The sequence below is a fragment of the Astatotilapia calliptera genome, chromosome 6 (assembly GCF_900246225.1).
Source record: "Astatotilapia calliptera chromosome 6, fAstCal1.2, whole genome shotgun sequence".
Classification (NCBI taxonomy): Eukaryota; Metazoa; Chordata; class Actinopteri; order Cichliformes; family Cichlidae; genus Astatotilapia; species Astatotilapia calliptera.
In genome coordinates, this window is record NC_039307.1 from 20545655 (window position 1) to 20565169 (window position 19515).

A 19515-nucleotide genomic window follows, 5' to 3' on the forward strand; every position below is an offset into this window, starting at 1 on the left:
AAAAGAAAGTCAAGCTTGTGTGTTATGATGTTGCCATCTGGTGGTAACTGCTCTCCATCATTTTCTGTTCAGACCAGTCAGTGCAGGTTTTCAGTGGCAGCCATGTTAGCTTTAGTTATTATTAACGCAGATTATTGTGGACATTAGCAATGAAGAAAACAAAGAAACATTATACACAAATATAAATAAATTGTAATAATTTAGCTCAAACAGGCAATTTATTACTTAATTGAGAATGTTACACAAAATACCCCAGGCTAGGCCTATTTCAAATTGTATTGTCATTTTAGGTGGAAGGACGGGAATAAATATTATGCCAATTTTCTATTAATTTTATAGTATGTGTCGTTTCAAATTAATTATGTCTTATACTTATGTCAATATTTAAGCCAAAACCGATAAAAATCGCGTCAAAAAAAAAAGGAGCACACTTAAATAGCATCCAAACTGCGTTTATTTTCTTTTTACTACAGTTCCCAGGATGCAGTGGCAGCCTACGTCCTCACGCTGCTGTCGCGCGGCTGCTGCGGCTGCTTTCGCAGATTTGTAAACACAGCAGTTACGCTCAGTTGATCTGTAACGGGCGGTTAGGCCCATCCAGATGGTTGTGGCAGCTGCTGAAAAGCGCTGCCGCTCTTGAACGTAGCCTCGGTTTATATTTGGCTTAAAGGAGACGCAACAAAGCGCACAAAATGGTTGTGCTCAAGGCCCGGGCGAATAAGTAGGTTTACTATAGCTTTAAGAAGAAGAAAATAGTGTCTGCTTCTTTAAAATTATATTGGTTTATTGCTGAATAGATAATTAAGAAAACTTTGTAGTTTCTAATCAATATATATATGTATTTAATTTGCGACGAAACCAACTGAAAATGCACTACTGTTGGATAAAGGCCGCCTGCAATCAAAACGGCTTTAAAGCAGATGTGGTCCGTTTTTCCTCAGTTTGCAAGTAAACCTGCCTGACTTTAAGTGGAATCTGAGGTGGTCCTAAGTGTCCTCACGGTGATGGAACCAGCCGGTGACCGAACCGGGAATGTAAATAAAGGTGAAGATCCGACGGAGGACAAGGCCGCAGAAGAGACCCCGGGCACCAGTACAGCTGGTACGCCACGGAGGGCGCTGAGGGACCGGGGAGCGGGCCGCCCTAGGTCTGGCGTCACCGCTTCTGTAGCGGACGTTAACGGCGGTACGTCGAGCCCGCAGACTTCGGGACGGGTTTTAAGAGATAGGTCAACGAGGGCAGTACCAGCCTGGCTGAAAGACACCAAAAGCAGCGACGACGACGAGGACGAACCTAGCTCGGACGCCGGTGCGACCAAGCGGAGGAAAGTTTCCAACTCCAGGCGGAAGAAAAATTCAGATACTGCAGGTTCGGCTGAGGGATACAGCCTTCAAGGCACAGAGTACGTTTTTGTTTTTTCTTTGTTTGTTTCTTTAACGAGTATCCCTATTTCAACTTGGCCACCACATTTGATTATAAGGAGCCCGCCTTACTTGCACATTGTGTCGGTGAAGTCGGTTCCTGTCAAAAGCACGCCTTCATCGTGGCTCGTCCCCTTTCTGCTGTCTGTATGGGAAGGGTGGAGTAAAACTTACCTGATTTTAAAGGGGGCTATATTTTACAAAGTGCTACAACACAGAAATGCATTATCTTGTTAAACATGTTGATGTTGTGGTGCTGTGCAGGAAAATGCGTCAAGTCAATGTTTTTCCTTCTTTCTGCAGACAAGAGGACGCCAAGAAACCTGCCACAGATGCCCAAGGTAATCAACTGCATAAAAGCCGCTTTATATCCTCCTTGTTCACTTTACATTTAAGTATAAGCACATGCTATTTACCTGTAGTTATGTCTTTGATTCAGATAGCGCTGATGTGTTCACTAATGTCAGGCCCGTGTCACACTTTATGACACTTTTCTACACTCTCACTGCATGCTACTGCTCTCTCTCACTCCAGCCCTTCCCTCCAGACGCCCCTCAGCCCAGACTCATGCCAAGACCCCATCTGGCAGGGCTGTCCACAGCTCTGCCAAGCCCATGTGTAAGACTGAACCTGGAATGGAGAATCCAGCTGGTGAGCAACCTGTTGACAGTGAGCTGCTCTGCTTTAGCGTGGGGGCCTTTTTAACTCGGAGACCAAATCATGCAGATACACAAGAACCAAAAACATCTGGGCAATCGCTGTTTGTTTTGTATAGAACTTGCAAAAACATCTGGGAACATGTATCTCTGGTTATTGATTCCTTGTGGGGGGAAACATCTGGATTCTGTCGTTTCTGGCTCATTATAATGCTTCCAAATAATTGATCTAGAATGCAATTTTTTTTTTTTTTTTTTTTTTTGCAGTTAAATTACTGTTTTATAAATGTTGTTTGTATGACGTTGCTAGTGGCTGAAAGCGCTTTTGGTGTCTCTCTCTGTCATGCAGCTGTGGAAGGAGCTGTAGATGATAAAGACAAGTATGAAATGTAAGTATACTTTTGGTGACCCACGATGTGATTCTTGCAGGCTTTAATGGCTTAATTTTGGCCACTTCCTCTTAATACTGCCTTCTTGCTCCCTGGAAGTCCTGTTCTGACCACTTAATTGTGGGCTTAAAACTTGAGCAGAGAGTAAACTGTGAAATTCAGTGACAAGCTGAACTGTCTTTCATATCAAGGAAAATCACTAATGATAAAAGCGGAGTGTCTGGCTCCAAACCAAATGACAGTCTTCAGAGGAAGAGCCTGCAGTGAAGGGGCAACCTTTGAACATTTGGGAGGCTGTGCACTTTGAAGTGACCACCTGGGGTCATATTGTCAAATTATAGTTGCACTGTAACTCCTTGTCCTGTCAGAGAGAGAATAAAGAAGCCAAACTGTGACCACACCACATCTTGCTCCCTGTTACTTTGTCCTCTTCCTCCAGAATTAAACTGAGGTTGAATGGGTCCAGCTCTCAGTGCAGGTGTGCAAGTCATCAGAAAGGGACTTCCACGGAGAACAGGTTGAAAGGGCGAATTAGCTTTCCATGGGTCATGAATTACTGTGTAGAATAGCGTTTGTATCTGAGTTTTTAAAAAGTCACATTTATTGCTCGTATCTCGTTGTGCACATGATCTCAGGTTCTTTATGTAGGAAAATATGTTTTTCTAATGATTATGTTGTTTTGCTACTGGTACATTCGCAGTCTGAGGCTAAGTATAAAAGCAGCAACAGAAGAAATCAGCCTGACACGCCGTATTTACTCAGCTTGACTCTGGGTTTGTTCCCTCAGTTTAAAATGTATATTAAAAAAAAAAAGAGTCAAATGTGTAACTAAGGAGAGTTTGGTCTGTGTTTTTAATTACAGTGAAAAGAAAGAGGAGGAAAACACCGGCGCTGCTGAACCAGGCTTGGATGATGAAGATCCTTCTTTTCAGGATGACCCAGACAATCTCAACTACCAGCCACAGAGTCAGAGGTGCGCTTATGTCAAATGCATCATTTGACCCAGTGCAGAACGTTTTTAGAAAAAAAAAACAGTTTGCAATTTATTGTTTCGCTTTCAGCAGTGTAGAAGAAGAAGAGGTCCTTAGCAGCGAGGAAGATGTTCCCTTTAGAGACGACTTAAATGATCAAAGCTACGACCCGAAGGTTGAAAGGTTTGTGGTTTTGTATGAGAGGGATTGGGTTGTTCATATGTAATTACTGTTTTTTGATTGGAATTTTTTCTCCTGTTTTATTTTTTAGGGATGCTCCTAAACCAAAGCGCAGAGTTCCTCCTAGACCCAAGGAGAAGAAAGAAAAGGAGAAACCACTGAAGAAAGAGAAGGAGGTTGCTGAGATAAAAGTGGAAGGTTCAGACAATGTAGAGAGCATGCAGGAGGAAGTAAAGCTTGAAGAGGAAGTAGTGGAAGATCCGGATGGACCCAGGAAGTAAGTGCAGTACCAGACTGTGAGTGCCATGAGCTGAAACCAGACAGAACTGCAAACGCATCTACACATCCTCCATTCCTAATCAGCTTTTGTTAACCAATCACTGAAGTCCAATTTATCCAATTAAACCCAACACTGTTTTAAGTTAATGCTAATGTGTAGCCATGGCAACATACTGGTTTTGCCAGACATGCTCATCTGTTTGTCATTGGAGGAGTTTTGGATTTTGGGTGCAAAAAACAAAGGAGCGCTCGCCTCATAGAATATCGCCATCATGGAGCACGGCTTGACATTAGCAGTAGTCGCTTTTTTTTTTCTTTTTTTTTTAAGTCCTCCTGCAGTGTTCATTGATCTGATGCTAGATGAATCTGTAAACTCATTCAAGTGGATGGATTCAAAGGTCTGGACTAAGGCAAGCTGCAGCATTTAGTATCCCAGAAAAAGGATTAGGTACATAGTGTAGAAATATGGTATGCCAACAATACCAGTGACAATATTGGAGAGAAACCCCCAACAATCAGATCAGGCAAATTCCGATGAGCAAGCACTTGGCAACACTGGGAAGAAAAAACTCCCATTTAACAGAAGGAAACTTCCAGCAGAACCAGGCTCAGGCAGAGGCAGCCATCTGCTGCTACTGAGGAGGGGGAGTATAGAGAGACAGGATCAAAACAAACTATGGCAGAGAGTAGGCAAAAAGTAATGACTTAGCACACAGGGAGAGCATCTGTTTACATTCTGAAAGAAGGGTAAACATGCTTCTCAAGCCCTTTTGACCCACAGTGCTTGGCGCAGTGCACAAGAAAGCATAGTCAAATGCTTTCAGTACTGATGCAACCATTTAAAAATTTCAGACTTTGTTTTTTTGTTTGCTTTGTTGCACTACAGCCTGAGTGATGACAAGGGTCAAAATACAAAGTGCAGTGATTTTCAAGTAGTGTGGTCCATTTGTATGCATACTGCATCAGCAAACAATACATGCTTTGTAAGTGCAGCTGCATTGTGTACTCAATATAGAACGAAAACATATGTGATTGGAAATGTCATCAATAAGACACGGAGTCATTCAGTCTGCCTGTTTTAAAATACTAACCAGCTGCTCCTCCTTCTAAATTTAACATGTGCTTATTTAAACGTACCTCACTTCACAATGGCTTTGTGTTCACATATAGCAGAGCATGGCTTTGATTTCCCGGTATACACAATTATGTCATTTTTTACATTTTTTTGTCTTGGCTGTGTTAGGAGAGGTCGGCGGAAAAAAGACGACAAAACCCCACGGCTGCCAAAGAGAAGGTGAAGTTGATGTCTGTGTTGGTGCTTCGTTATCTGAAATCAGTCATGAACTTTGTAAAGACATAGATGGTTAAGTATAAGATAGTAACTGGCTTCGCTCACACAGGAAGAAGCCCCCAGTTCAGTATGTGCGCTGCGAAATGGAAGGATGTGGGACAGTGCTGGCTCATCCTCGCTACTTACAGGTTTGCCGCACACACACGCACACACACAAACACAAAGCAGCAGTAACTAATCTGTTCTTTGCTTTAAACTCCAGCACCATATAAAGTACCAGCACTTACTCAAGAAGAAGTATGTTTGTCCTCATCCTTCTTGTGGGAGGCTTTTCCGCCTACAGAAGCAGCTGCTGCGTCATGCAAAGCACCACACAGGTACGCATGTACATTTGTTTTCAGAGGTTTACATCCACTTATCATGGGCACGGGTGTCATTATAATTTTGGGCTTTTGATGATTTCTTTGAACTTTTTTCCATTTTTTTCCAGGGTGGAGTGATTGTACAGCATACAACTTTAATGACTTTAAAAAAACAAAAACTGACTGCGAAAGTTTGACTTTATTTTGGATTTTCTTTGATCCACACAGGTTAAAAAACAGGCTCAAATATAAGCATACACTGTGAGGGACCAAGCAGCCAAAGCAAAGAGGACACAGGCAAAAAAAATCTTCAAAAAGGGTTTTCTTTATTTTAACCCTCAAAAAGTCCAAAATTAACAAAATTCAAAACCATACTTAGCAGGCCCATAAAACAGGTCAACTAAATATAACTCTACAAAAAGTAATTTCCAGAAACTTAAACAAAACAAAGTGAGACACAACTTGACTCACAAACTGACCTAATTACAAAGACACATGAGGGTAGCTTTTATAATGATTTGGCCAAACCATTTGAACACAATAGGGGGGGGAAACAAAAACACACACTAATATTAACTAAGCACAGAATAACCTAACTAAACCTAAAACACCCCTGCTCCTGGTAAGCCCATGGTTGGTCCTGCTGAGCAGGCATTTTGTCCCCAGAGTCCTCAGCCACGCCTTTTGCCCAGACAGGAAACAGCCACCGCCCAAACCCAGGTAACTCAAAGAAAGAGAAACATAATTAATATAACAAAACATTTTAGAAAAACCACACAATGTTACTATGTGCGCGCCTCATAATACCAGTGTTAGGTTTAACCAAATGATTAATGAATTATATTAATGAAGAAAACTGCAAAGAAAACTAATCGAGTGAAAAATGGACTAATTTACCCCTGTGTGGCTGATGCCATCACAACACTCAAATCTTTTAATAAGTGTTGCTGAAGGTTCTACAGTGTATTTCAACTTGACAAGTCCAAGGCCTATTATCGTTTCATTGGTTATTCTAATTGAGTACAACAGATATACTTTTTATGCTGGCAAGAGGGTGCCGCTGACCAAGAAAAGAAGCAGCCCCTGCTCCAAATTTGACACCTTGAAATGTGGCTGAAATTTGCAGCTGCCTACATGGGCAAGCCAAATGGCTTCAGGAGAAATGTTTTATAGTTAGACATTTGGAGGAGTGAAGTTGAGGCTTTGAAACCTGAGAATACTGTACCAACTGTCAAGCATGGTGGTGGTAGCAGCATGCTCTGTGGCTGTTTTGCTGTCAGTGGTACTGGTACGTTGCACAAAGTGGATGTAATAATGAAGGAGGACTACTGCCACATTCTTCCACTTTAAGTCATCAGCTAAACAGATGAAACTTGGACACAGTTGGGTGTTCCAACAGGACAATGATGTGAAACCCACATCAAAACTGGTTTTGGGATCGATAAAGCAGGCTAACATTAAGCTTCTGGAATGGTCTTCTCTAAGCCCCAACTTTAACCCAAATATTTGTGGACTAAACTGGGTCTGTACCAGGAAACCAGCTATTTAAATGACCTCTGCTAATTCTTCTAAGAAATATATCAAATAACCAGCTATTAGGCTAGTTGGTGGCTACCAAATGTGTTTAACTTGTTAAGGGACATTTAACAAAATGTTAGTCAGGGTGTATGTATATATTTGACCCTGTGTGAATTTGAGAAAATCCAAAATAAATTCAAACTTGTGCACCCAAGTCTTGTTTTTTTAAAGTAATTAAAGATGTGTGCTGTACAATCATTCCACCCTGGAAAAAGAACAGTTCAAGGAAAAATCATTAAAAAGCTCAAATTACCAGAATATTCATGTCCATGATGAGTGCATGTAAACGTCTGCTCATGATGGTATAAAACAATGCATTAGTTTCTGTGCTTATTTTTAGTTCTAATCAATGAAATTACATGGATAATCCATCTGTAATTGAGTCTTTTTTTGGGAACTAGACCAGAGGGACTACATCTGTGAGTTTTGTGCTCGCGCCTTCAAGAGTTCCCACAATCTGGCCGTGCACCGCATGATACACACTGGAGAAAAGCCCCTACAGTCAGTACTTCTCTGTTCACACGTTTTGTTTTCTCAGTTTATTTTCAGCTCAGTGGTTCATTAAATTTCTTGCTTCCTGGTGTGAATAGGTGTGAGATCTGTGGCTTCACTTGTCGCCAGAAGGCATCTCTCAACTGGCACATGAAGAAGCACGATGCTGATGCTACCTATCAGTTCTCCTGCTCTATTTGTGGAAAGAAGTTTGAGAAGAAGGACTGCGTGGTGGCACACAAGGCCAAGAGCCACCCGGAGGTGCTAATTGCTGAGGCGCTGGCAGCAAATGCCGGCGCTCTCATCACAACCCCTGCCTCTCTCTTGGAGCTCCCGGGAAATCCTGCGCAAGCAGAGGTCACTGGCTTGGATGCGAACCAAGTTGGGCAAGATGGCCAGGTGGACCAGCTGGGCCAGGATGGGCAGCATGTGCCTCAGGTCTCCCAGATGGGTCATGTGACCCAGCAGGTGAGTCACCAGGTGGTTTTGCTGGGACAAGATCAGAGCCTCCACACCATGCAGGTGCCTGTGACAATTGCTCTGTCCCCTATCGACCCCCCATCACCGGCCGAGAACCAGCAGCAGACCCAGCTCCAGCTTCAGATGCCCGTCCAGTTTGTGCAGACTGCCCAGCAGCCCCAGCAGCCCCAAATCCAACAGCTGACCCTCCATTCCAACTCAGTGGTGACCCAGCATCAACCGCAGCTCCAGCCTCTTCAGTCATACACTTCCCAGCAGCAGAGCCAGGGCCAGACACAAATCCTGCAGATGACCTTCCAGCCTGTCAGCCAGTCCCAGACCCACATCCAGCAGATCCCCATTCTAGCAGCCTCTCAGCAGCTCCAGCCTCTGCAGACAGCATCCCCGAGCCCTCCTCTAATGTCCACTTCGCAAACCCAGAGCCAGGTTCCCGTCTCCACCAGCGGGGACAGCTTTATGTTGGACAATCCAGTGCTCTCTTCCTCCTCTCCCTCAGCCACCTCTCTTCAGCAGACAGAAGTGGTGGGGGAGGATGGTGTAATCTGGGAGCAGGCCGGGCAGGGGGAGGTCCTAGCTGATGGCACTGGGAGACACATGCAGCAGACCCTCATGTAAAACAAAAAGGATGCCAACAGAACGTAATCTAGAGGCAGTTTATGTTACCAGTGACCTGACATACTGTTTCACCACGTTTGAGGTAAATGTAGGCTCACTGGTATATTATGTAATGCTCACTCATCGTCACATTTGGTAGATTTTTAGACTTCGTATCAGGGAAAGATATGCGTTTGTATGTGTATGTTGTTGCCTTTGTACCTAACAGTCCTGTAACTAGCCACTTATGAGTGTGTGTGTGTGTGTGTGTATATATTGATGAGGTCTTGTTGCACAGCTGTTGCTATTATGCAATAACATAGCATACCTCTTAGTAATATACAGCACATCTAATGTGTAATGTGCAGCATCAAAGTTCCTACTGGAATAAATCGGTTTAATTTATATCATGAAACACATGAGAAAGTTATAAACTCCCTCAGTGTCTGTGTGTGTGTGTGTGTGTGTGTGTGTGTGTGTGTGTGTGTGTGGGGAAACACTCATTTATTGTCCAGCTTTCCTGTGACACTTTTTATTTAACAAGGTTAGAAATCAGCTAAATCTACAAAAAAAGACACCAAAATTTACAGATTGTGCATATTCCAGATTTTGTCTCTTTTTTTAATGACATTAGTGCAGCTTTGAAGGAAATGATAACCCCTATAGTTTAACTCTACAAGACTTTTAGGAGCTGAAATGTACCCTTGAACACTGCGACTCAAATGTAAGCCTATCAAATAACAGCAAGCACTGATTTGTCAATAAGATTTGTTTAATGTAATTTGATAAGCAAAGCTATGTAGAAACTTTATGTGTCAGCGGCATCTCTCTGATCTCTCACATTAGATTTGTGTTAGAGCAAACAGTCCACTTAAAAGTTGTAAATAAACATCTTAACATTTATCCAAAGTGTTTTTTATTGAATGTGCTCTGAAAGCCCTCCAGTTTCCTCTTTTCAACAGGAGCAGCAGTCCAGTTGTTAGAGCCATTAGCAGTGTGGTTGGTGGTTCAAACCCCAACTCTTTGCATCAGAGTGTTTAAATTTTATTAGGCAGGCTCCTACTCTGTATGTGGGATATAAGTAGTATTGAATCAAAGTGTCTGGAAGACGTAATGTAACTAGAAGTGAGTCAGGACATATTGGCTCGCTCTCTGTTCCTTTGCATCGTATATTGCTTCATAGCTCTTTTAGGAGGAATCAAGCTGTCGCTCAGTCCGACCCTCTTCTTCTTCACATGCTGCCCTTCTGGCTCTTCCTCCTTTGTTTCCCTCTGGGACCTTCCGCCAGATGAACCGCCTCCAGTTTCTGGTGTCTCTTCGCTCTCAGGTGGATGACAGTCAGTGGAGATGACTGGCTTCTGGAGGTCACTGTCATGAGCAAATTTACATTTGATCCCAAACCTGCACCTTCCATCTTTCCTGTAGGACATGCATATCCTTTTACCTCCTATCTGGGAGGGTTTGGCCTGCATGGTGAGGGGGACGTGCTTCTGCAGGGCGCTGAGCTTCTGGTCTGCTTGAGCCTTAAATGGGTTGGCAAACACGCTGCTGTCAGATGACTCATTTAGCGCTGGAGAGGGCAGTTTTTTAGAGGTGATGGAGTCCAGTGAAGGAGTAGGCAGTTTGGAAGGGCGGGCTGCCGACGTAGGTGGTGGTGAGGGCTCTGGATCCTCGTCCTCTGCCTCCGATTCACTGGAAGCGGAACCAGACTCCAGCAAAAAGTTGCGGGTCTTTTTAAAAGGCGCTTCCTCTTCACAAGTTTTCCCACAGCTTCAAAACGACACAATAACAGAACGAAGAGATGTTATTATTATTCCAGGCTAGCCGAGTGGTGTTTGCGATACATTTTTATTTTTACTCACCCAGCTTTGCCACTGTTTACATCCTCTGCAGCGCCATCGCTGTCGGAGTCGGAGGACACTCCGTATCCAACCAGAGAGTTCATACCTGTAACCGGAGCTAGAGCTCTGCCTCCCGATTAAAAAGCGATAACGGTGTACCTGTGAATATAAGAGGCAAGAGAGTTGTCCATTTTCCTTCTTTAATAAACAAAACAAGGGAAATTGCTGTAAGGTTAGCTGCTGTCATTAGCCGTCGCTCAGCGTTCCCGTTTAGACTGCACTGCCACCTGCAGGACAGGAGTGGTACTGCAACTGTGACGCCACTAACCCACAAATGACAGTTGACCAACACAGATAAGCTGCTTCTTTTTCTTCTTCCAGCTGCTCTCTTTGGGGGTCGTCACAGCGGATCATCTGCTTTCATGTCACTCTGTTTCTGGCATGCTCCTCTATTACACCAGCCCTTTGTGGATTATCTTCTTTTCCTTTGCCTGCTAGGTCCATCTTCAGCACCATTTGTCCAATGTACTATCCCTCCTCTGCACATGTCCAAACCACTTCAGACTTTGCTCTATAACTTTATCTTCTAACTGCTGTCTCTCTTCACCTCTGCCTCCTGTCTTTTTGTCAGTGCCTCCGTCTCGAAATCATACATCATAGCAAGTATCACTACCATCTTGTAAACCTTCCCTTGCACTGTCACAAATCACCTAAAATCATTCTAAAATGTATCCTTTTTTTAATCACGTTAGAGTGGTTATCTTATTTTGTAATTCTCTCTTAGTTCCGTTTTTAAAGTGTATATACGCTTTTTATTGTTTATCATTCAGTGTTCATTGTTGACTACTTGCATTAAATGTGCTGTATAAATAATTTGGTTATCATTTTCTTTTTAGTAGTTAAAAATCCACTTGACTGTCCATTTTCATTTCATTTTCTTGTGGAGAATAATAACTGTAGTTACATTCCTCGCAAAACAAGGCACCAGTTTGAGAAAATGTCAATGTTAGGCCTATGCACACTTTGTTAGGTACACTTGTTTAACTAGGTTTCAACACCACTATCTAATCAGCCAATCACAAGGTAGCAACCCAGTCCATTTAGGCATTTTAGCACGGTCAAGAAAACCTGCTGAAGAGCATTAGAATGGAGGGGAAAAAAGGTGATTTAAACTTTTAACGTGGTATGATTTTCGGTGTCAATCCGGCATTAGTAAGGCATACCTGATAAAGTGTCCATTCTATATAGAAAGTTAGATCCCAGGGCAGATCACATTTAAATCTTTAGCTGTGACCTGCCCTTTCTGTGGAAGTTCTCCTGAAAACTATTCCACTTATTTTTGCTCTTAGAATTTAATATTTAGGTTGTGGAAAAAATATTTTCTCTGATTTGTTTTTCCTTTAAAAATATGATTTGCTTTCTATGACTGCGCTAACAAAGACGACGCTATATTTCTTGCGTAATTAGGTAATCCTCCTGTTAGACACAAGTGATTACATCATTAAAGTTCCACCTGATGATGTGACGAGCCGGAAGTGACCTAATTTGGAGTGAGCTCCTGTCCTCGAGCGCTGTGGTTAGGAGGTCAGTCTCCATAGCGATGATGGCAACTTCTAGTTTCAGCTGTTGATTTTTTTTTTTTTTTTTTGGTCTCTTATTTGTTATCATTGGGGAACACACACACACACACACACACTACTTAAATTTAGACTATCTCGGCTCGGTCACTACCAGTAAATCGGATAAGCTGCTCATGAATAAGTTGATGAGCTCCTCCTCACTCCTCTCCTCCGCCCCCGCTTGTCCAGTTAAATTCCTCCAGTCAGGCATCAAGTTCCCCGGGGAAAGGGCGGAGATTTGGCCTTAAACTCTGTAATACAAGTACCGAACTGTAAGCAGAGGAGGTCGGACAAACCGAAGTGGTTTTACGGAAACCTCAGACAAGACTGACTCTGTGGCTCTAATTAACGCAGCGCTGAGTGGGAGCTGATGGGCAGGCTGAAATGAGCCGGGAATCCGATGATATCGGGATGAAGCAGGCGTAACCGGGAGTATATTAGGGGCTGGTCTGCTCTGCTGCTACCACAAGTGAGCGCGTCTTCAAGTTGAGGTTCAATGGCAGGGAGGTCGACCAGAGGCATAAACGGCTCGAATGGGAGCAGAACCGCGCCGGCAAGGGCCGCTGCTCTAGCCGATCTGCTGCACTATGAGTGCTCCACCTTACTGGAACTCTTTGTGAGTATAAGAACTTATCCCCCCCCCCCCCCCCCCCCCCCACACACACACACACACACACACACACACTGGCTGCAGCCTGCCAGCAGGTCACAGTTTGCTTTTAGAGTGAGCGAGAGAGAGAAAGTCTGAGGAAGAGTGTGTGCGTGACAGAGAGAAATGGGCCAAGGTTAAAAGGAAAATTAATAGATATTCTGTGTGTGTGTGTGTGTGTGTGTGTGTGTGTGTGTGTGTGTGTGTGTGTGTGTGTGTGTGTGTGTGTGTTTCCAAGGAGCTACACTGTCAAAGTGTGTGTGTATGTATGTATGTATGTAAGAGAGAGTACAAAAGGATGATGAAAGGGATGTGTGCAAGTGCAAGATAAGAAGGGAGAGAGAGAGAGAGAGAGAGAGAGAGAGTGTGTGTGTGTGTGTGTGTGTGTGTGTGTGTGTGTGTGTGTGTGTGTGTGTGTGTGTGTGTGTGTGTGTGTTTGAAATAGAAGGAAATTATGTCTAGGACAGCAGGGGGTAGGAATGCAGAGCAGAGAGGGGGTGAAGTGTTTGGAATGACATAGGTGGGTGTTTTTGGCACACAGTCATCAATGCTTGGGCACAAAGCCTTCATCTCTTTTCCACCAGCTTGCCTCACTTTGCCAAAAGGTGTGAGAGCGACTGTTTATTACAACTTCTTGGTTTCCTGCCAGTTTGCCTTATCCATCCTTCCTTTCATGTGGCCTTGCTAGGAGCAAGGGAGTGGCCGGGCACACTGCTTCACTTCCATCCATGTGACTCCCTTTATCACCAATATCCAAATTTACCCCCTTTTCTCCTCCCCCCTCCTCACGATTTGCAGGTTACCTTCCAGTGAACATGTTATGTACGAGTTGGACTTGTCTTAGCTTGTCACACAGAAATTTGTGTATATTCATCTGCATTTTTGTTTTATACCACACCTGGAAAGCACTGACACTGAAACAGATCTTCTTCCAAATCTTTGGCACGCAAGTGTCAGTGAATCAAATGCACACTATTGAAGATTATTTTTTATCGTGTTATTGTCTCCAGGCACGCTGCCCCACTCTTTTGCATACTGGGTGGGAAAACCCAGGTTTGCAACATCAATTTCCTCTTGAAAACCACTTAAGCCATTTCCAGAGCTTATCAGAACTCCTAATACTCCATAAGTGCACTGTTTCTGGCTTTGAAAACAATTCTTGGTGTATCCATAACTGCCTGACTCACGCCAGGAGTAAATATAAATTTCCTTTGCTGACTTTCGAAGCACACAGGCCACATTCAGGCCGCTGTGTCAGGCTAGTTCTGACTTGCAGGGTTACACATTAATGCCTCAGCAGAATGGCAGAAAGATTTTTCCAATTTTCTTTTCAAGGAGCCAAACCTTCTTGTAATTTTTTTTAATTTTATTTTAAAGGCAGTCTTAAGCAGATAACTTGCATTGCATGTCTAGGCATTTTGTTACTACTAGCCTGTCACAAAAGGTGATTCCCAAAGAGCTATTGGCTGAACACTCGGTACATCTTTGCACAGCGTGCAGTGTATCCTCACAATTTGAGTGGACAAGTGGGGGAGAAAAGAAGAGGTATCAGGCCTAAAAGACTGTCTACAGTAGATGAACAGTAACTGAAAGTCATGTCCTTATGAAATACAAAACAGCTCAGCAAAGACCTGGCGCAGGACCTGAGAGATGCACCTAGCTCTTCAGCTGATCCACGTGCCATTTGTCAAAGCCTCCTCTGAAATGTTCTCAATGGAAAATTATGCAAGAACTTGACTTAAAATTAGTGACAACAGGTCTCATGAAGTGATGAATCTGAATTTGAAATTTTTGGTAAAACTGTCAGTATTGTATTAAAGGTAATTGGGGAAAGGGGCACAACTCGGCCATTTGTGTGTTTTACAGATGGCCAAGTGTCTACAGCCATCTGCAAATCATGGTAGAGGCTCTGTTATGGTTCAGGGCCGCATATCAACCAGTGGTGTCGGAGATGTTGTCAAAGTCAATAGAATTATGAATGAAGAAAAGTAACAGCAGATTTTGATCCACTGTACCACAATACCTATGCTTTGTAGAAAGTGTCCAGTTGGCCTATTACAGCTTAACAATGATCCTAAACACACTGTCAATGCAGTAAAAGTATACCTGGATTAAAATACACACAGTGGGACACGATCAGTCATGGATTAGTCCGGACATCAACATCACTGAGGCAATGTGGGTCATCTTGACAGAGAGAAGAGAACAGAACAAACAGCAGCCAACATTGAAAGATGAGTTGGTTCTCCAGGCTTCTTGAAGGACATTCATTCTTAGACTACTTAAAAAAAAAATCCATATTTAGTTTAGTGAATATTTAAATCAGTTTTAATTCAGTTCAGTTTTAATTATATTGCATCAAATTGCAGGAACAGTTACCTCAAAGCATTTTACATTGTAAGGTAAAGACCCTACAACAATACAAAGGAAACAGAGAAAACTCCAACAATCATGTGACCCCCCCCCCCCCCCCCCCCCATGAGCAAGCACCTTAGCAACAGTGGAAAGGAAAAATTCCCTTTTAACAGGAAGGAAGCTAAAGCAGAACCAGGCTAAGGGAGGGGGCGGAGGATTCAGGGTATCTTGATCCAGCCTTAACTATAAGCTTTATAACAAAGGAAAGTTTTAAGCCTAATCTTAAAAGTGGGGAGGGTGTCCGTCTCCTGAATCCTAACTGGAAGCTGGTTCCACAGAAGACGGGCCTGAAAGCTGAAGGCTCTGCCTCCCATTCTACTTTCAAATACTCAGGAACCACAAAGAAGCCTGCAGTCTGAGAGTGAAGTGCTTTAATGGGGTGATACCATGTCAGTGAGATAATATGGGGCCTGATTATTCAAGACCTTGCCATTGCTTCTATGGTGCGTCTGTTATTTGAACCTTTTACTTGTTTACTTAGTAAGTCTTTACTGGAACTGGACTAAGTGAAAATTCCACTATAATGTGACAGCCTTTAGTAAATGATCCCAAGCAAATTCCTTTTGCATTAGGAGGAAGTCCCTGTTGCCTCATTGTCAGTGGTCCTCTGTAAAGGCCAAACTGCAGTTGAAAGTAATGTAATGACTTGCTGAAAACAGACCTCCACTTATACTACTTTCCAGTTTCCCCTTCTTCTATTTCTATCTCTCTCTCTCTGATTGATATTCTTTCAAAAAAAACCTCACTTTTGTTACAAAGTCTGACACGTTTGTCTTGCGTTTCTCTTTTTCTTCCCCAAGAGAAAGAAGGAGAACTTCACCGAGGATGTGACTGACCGTCGTCTGGTGTCTGTCCCTCCTCCTTCTTCCCAGCTGGATACCAGAGACAAACTCTGGCGCATCCACTCGGCGTTGCTACAATGCCAAAAGTTGCTAGAGAAAGCTGTTGCCAAAGAGGAGGAGGAGCTGGGTGGTGGGAAGAAGGGCAAGTATGAGAACAAGAGGAAGCTGGTGAAAGAAAGGTTGCCGCTGCTCATACTTAGCACTGGAGAACTCCTCAAAGCTGCTGAAGGCACGACTTCCCTGACTCCTAGTGTGGAGGGCTTGGAGGTAGGTCCTGAGGTGGTAAAGGTGAAAGTGTTGGACTGAAACTAAAGCATGGTTTACGGTTGTCTCCTCTTGTCATTGGCAGGTAAATGTCCCAACCGGTCTGCTTGACCTGAAGCTTTGGGTGTACCGGGTCTACAAAGAGGTCAACTACTGGAGCAAGACGGCTGCCAACACCTTGAAAGAACTGCCCTCGGTCATCGTCAAGGAAGGAGCAAGGACCACGCGGGCCAGGAACAGGAGAAGCACTCGGAGATGAGATGGAGATGTGGGAAGGGTCGATGAGGAAGGAAAAAGATTAGGGAGATAAATGGCGGAGATTGGTGAAGGTATTGAGAAGGTAGTTGCAGAGCAAGGGGTCCAGTCAACGTCAGGAACAAAGTAAAAGACGGGGAACAGAAATAGAAACAGCCAGCTGCAAGAGACCGATTACTACTGACAGGGAGATGAGAAAACTGGGTTACTGTTCATTCATATATGTATATGAATGAGAGAGAGGAAAACACCATGCTGTGACATTTATGGCAGAGTGTAGCACATCTCTATTCTTTCTTTCTTTCTTTCTTTCTTTCTTTCTTTCTTGCTTACATGTCTCCTTTGATACAACTGAAACGATTTCCTTTGGATGCCCTGCAGCACACGAAACATGTGATCAGCAATGGGCACATTTAATTTATATTAGCTGTAAACACTGGGGCTATCATAACATGCAGATCATTTCTTGGAGATGTTGAGTGCATGAAAGAAAAAATATGTTAGCAGCACCCTCTAGTGTTTACATAGTGCAACTGCTTGGAGTCCTCCTTTTCTTTCTTAATTTCCTCTGATGTTAAGTATCTTAATTTAATATTACGTTTGTGGGGGTTTTTTTTAGCACTTTATTAGCAATGAAATAAATCAGTCTAACCTCATCAATGACTCGGGCTCTAAAGCAGGAGTATAGCATAAATGTTCTATACTCCTAAAAGCCAAAAGTTTGCAAACTCGTGCTATAAAAAGAAACAAGGCCTTAAAACCTTAATACAGATCATTTGAGGTGCAACTTTTATTTGTTTTAATGCAAAAGTAGCTGTTTTACATGATCTACATGCATCAGTTGTACTTTACAACAGGCACATGGCTCTTTATGACTGCGTCTGCAGTCACATACACAGTAACTGGTTAAATTGATCACGTATCAGATAGTATCAGAGTCAGAAGCGATGCCCAAATCCTACCTTACCTGTCTGCCTAACCTGGATGAGGCTGCTAATTAAATTAGCCGAAGACTCGGATTGTCTTTAAAGATGTATGAAGGCTCGGGGTAAGAAACAGAGAAGATAAAGTAAATGGGATCCTTTATAGGGAAGTCTTGCCTAGATAGGCACTTATCCATAATGATGTGGAGGATAAATTAGACAGAAAGGCTGATGGAAGAGTTTTAGCAGGTATTTTACAAAAGCACTCTTTTTATTCTAACGACAAGGGCACCATTTCTATTTCAACTTTTTATAAAGGTTTTCTTCGCTTGGCTCTGTGCTTGCTGTGTTTAGCATCTGTGGGCTGGTTAACTGACGGCAGGTGCACTGGGAGTAAACAAGACCGTGTGATGTTCGGGGCACCTCGACTGTTCACGGGCTTTTTTTCCAACTACATTTTTGCACCGGAAGGAGACCTAAATGCATTTGGTCATTTGAAATCTGATTAATTTCGGAGATGAAATGTTGGCCCTGAGAAAATGAGACTTACTCAACCTATTGGCTTCATCTGTTACCCGCACACCACACAGCACAAAATCATTCTGATTATCTGCTTTGGAGTTTCAGCAGTGTTTTTATGTGATTCACTGATAATGAAATATGGCTGCTGTGTACACTGTATGGGTTGGAGATGTAGTTTATGTTTCCTCTTGCTCATTACTCTGTCATTACTGCTGCTGGAGCTCACAAGGCTGACTTTTCTTTTCATTTATTCTCTTGTCTTCTGTTCTCAGTTCTTTAAATTTTAGAGGTTTGGTTTGAAGTAGACCAAGAGCTATTAGAGGTTAGAAGAGGTATATCAAATTTGGCCAAAAACTAAAGAACGGGATGTAATTTAAAAGTTAGAGTCCAGTTTAAATAACGCAGTCCTTGCGAATAATTCTTTATAATCCAGTATAAGAAACTGAGTAATTGCAAAAGCTGACTGCTGGCTTTTCACAGTGAAAGAAGGCTCTAGTTAAGGTTGGTGGCAATGACTGTGTGCCCTGTGCCTTGATATCTGAAAGGGAAATAGTCAGTTTAGGCAGCACATTTTAGAAAGTATTACACTGACTTCAAGATTCAATGGCTTCATATTTAAAACTTTTATTCTGTCTGTGCCGTTCCTAATAATCTGTCTGATATGGACTGACGTACCACTACATTTAGTCTTTCCTTTGCTAACATTTTCATGGAAAGCACCGTGGTTACATTCCTTGCACACCAATTATTTTGTTTTTGTGTATTCTTAAGATTGACTGATTTTCGGTTTTACACTTTTATCAGTGTTTGATCTTTACAAATACAGTTTGTCACACCACAAGGCGCTGTCTTTCTTCTTTTTTTTTAACCTCTGGGGGAGACCAACTGAGCTACAGACAAATGGGTTAAAACACAAAGGGAGGATTGGGTTACCATCACGGCTTCATACACAGCAAACACACTGTAGCTATAGTGCATGCTGTAAAGATTGTAGTAATAAAGAATGTATGATTAATTCCAGAAAGTTGACTCTGTTCAGTTGCATAATGGTCAAAACAAGCACCGCTGTTTGAGTGGGGAGTCAAGGAGGCCGTTTCTATAAAACCATCCTGCAGGGAGCCATTCCCCGACTCTTTGTGAAGGGTTCACATGGACGCTGATCAGTGGTCATGAGAGTCTGTGTATGTGTCATGTAGTGGGACAGCTTTTAATCATTAATGCAGCTGTACTGTTTATGTGGTTGGAAGAAGTCACCTGGATGAGTGATGAAACGTTTTTTCACACTGAAAAACTTCCTGGGATTTCATTAGCTGGATTAATGCGCATGCATTTAAACAATGCATGAGCAACTTCCTTTATCTCTGATGGTCTATGAAATGAATTGATGTACCGTACTCATCACTTTCTTTAATGTTATTGACATTTACATTTCTGGTCAGCCAACAGCAGCTGGGAAACAAGTTAGTTTGAACACACTGCTTTAACACTGTAA

At 42.8% G+C, this 19515-nt stretch overlaps 3 protein-coding genes across 5 annotated transcripts; 2 read left to right on the forward strand and 1 right to left on the reverse strand.

Annotated features, from left to right (window-relative positions):
- Positions 1 to 290: 290 nt before the first annotated feature.
- Positions 291 to 9596, forward strand: zfp91 (ZFP91 zinc finger protein, atypical E3 ubiquitin ligase). 3 transcript variants are annotated; one of them, XM_026171044.1, is made up of 13 exons: positions 291 to 721; positions 942 to 1402; positions 1725 to 1762; positions 1956 to 2072; positions 2427 to 2466; positions 3329 to 3439; positions 3528 to 3620; positions 3709 to 3894; positions 5140 to 5190; positions 5297 to 5375; positions 5450 to 5564; positions 7529 to 7628; positions 7718 to 9596. In XM_026171044.1, exons 2-13 carry the CDS (start codon positions 1005 to 1007, stop codon positions 8712 to 8714), a joined length of 2325 nt encoding a protein of 774 aa, XP_026026829.1. In that variant the 5' UTR covers positions 291 to 721; positions 942 to 1004; the 3' UTR covers positions 8715 to 9596. The 3 variants fall into 3 exon arrangements, with proteins under 3 accessions (XP_026026829.1, XP_026026828.1, XP_026026830.1); XM_026171043.1 differs by having other exon boundaries at positions 291 to 1402; XM_026171045.1 differs by having other exon boundaries at positions 291 to 1402; positions 3531 to 3620.
- On the reverse strand, positions 9297 to 11231 carry LOC113024186 (uncharacterized). Its single transcript, XM_026171046.1, has 2 exons — positions 10556 to 11231; positions 9297 to 10463 (listed from the first exon to the last, which is right to left on the reverse strand). The coding sequence occupies exons 1-2, from the start codon at positions 10636 to 10638 to the stop codon at positions 9824 to 9826; spliced, it is 723 nt and encodes a 240-aa protein (XP_026026831.1). The 5' UTR covers positions 10639 to 11231; the 3' UTR covers positions 9297 to 9823.
- An 802-nt stretch (positions 11232 to 12033) lies between these two features.
- cntf (ciliary neurotrophic factor) lies at positions 12034 to 18889 on the forward strand. Its single transcript, XM_026171047.1, has 3 exons — positions 12034 to 12769; positions 16018 to 16326; positions 16409 to 18889. Exons 1-3 carry the CDS (start codon positions 12650 to 12652, stop codon positions 16580 to 16582), a joined length of 603 nt encoding a protein of 200 aa, XP_026026832.1. The 5' UTR covers positions 12034 to 12649; the 3' UTR covers positions 16583 to 18889.
- Positions 18890 to 19515: the final 626 nt, after the last annotated feature.

What these genes read in the sequence shown, in the direction of transcription:
- cntf (XM_026171047.1), top strand. Translation starts at nt 12,650, where the DNA reads ATGGCAGGGAGGTCGACCAGAGGCATAAACGGCTCGAATGGGAGCAGA. An exon ending in CCACCTTACTGGAACTCTTT is followed by an intron (nt 12,770 to 16,017) that starts GTGAGTATAAGA and finishes TTCTTCCCCAAG; the next exon opens with AGAAAGAAGGAGAACTTCAC. An exon ending in CTAGTGTGGAGGGCTTGGAG is followed by an intron (nt 16,327 to 16,408) that starts GTAGGTCCTGAG and finishes TGTCATTGGCAG; the next exon opens with GTAAATGTCCCAACCGGTCT.
- LOC113024186 (XM_026171046.1), bottom strand. Translation starts at nt 10,638, where the DNA reads ATGAACTCTCTGGTTGGATACGGAGTGTCCTCCGACTCCGACAGCGAT. An exon ending in GTAAACAGTGGCAAAGCTGG is followed by an intron (nt 10,464 to 10,555) that starts GTGAGTAAAAAT and finishes GTCGTTTTGAAG; the next exon opens with CTGTGGGAAAACTTGTGAAG.
- zfp91 (XM_026171043.1), top strand. Translation starts at nt 1,005, where the DNA reads ATGGAACCAGCCGGTGACCGAACCGGGAATGTAAATAAAGGTGAAGAT. An exon ending in GATAAAGACAAGTATGAAAT is followed by an intron (nt 2,467 to 3,328) that starts GTAAGTATACTT and finishes TTTTAATTACAG; the next exon opens with TGAAAAGAAAGAGGAGGAAA. An exon ending in CTCATCCTCGCTACTTACAG is followed by an intron (nt 5,376 to 5,449) that starts GTTTGCCGCACA and finishes TTTAAACTCCAG; the next exon opens with CACCATATAAAGTACCAGCA.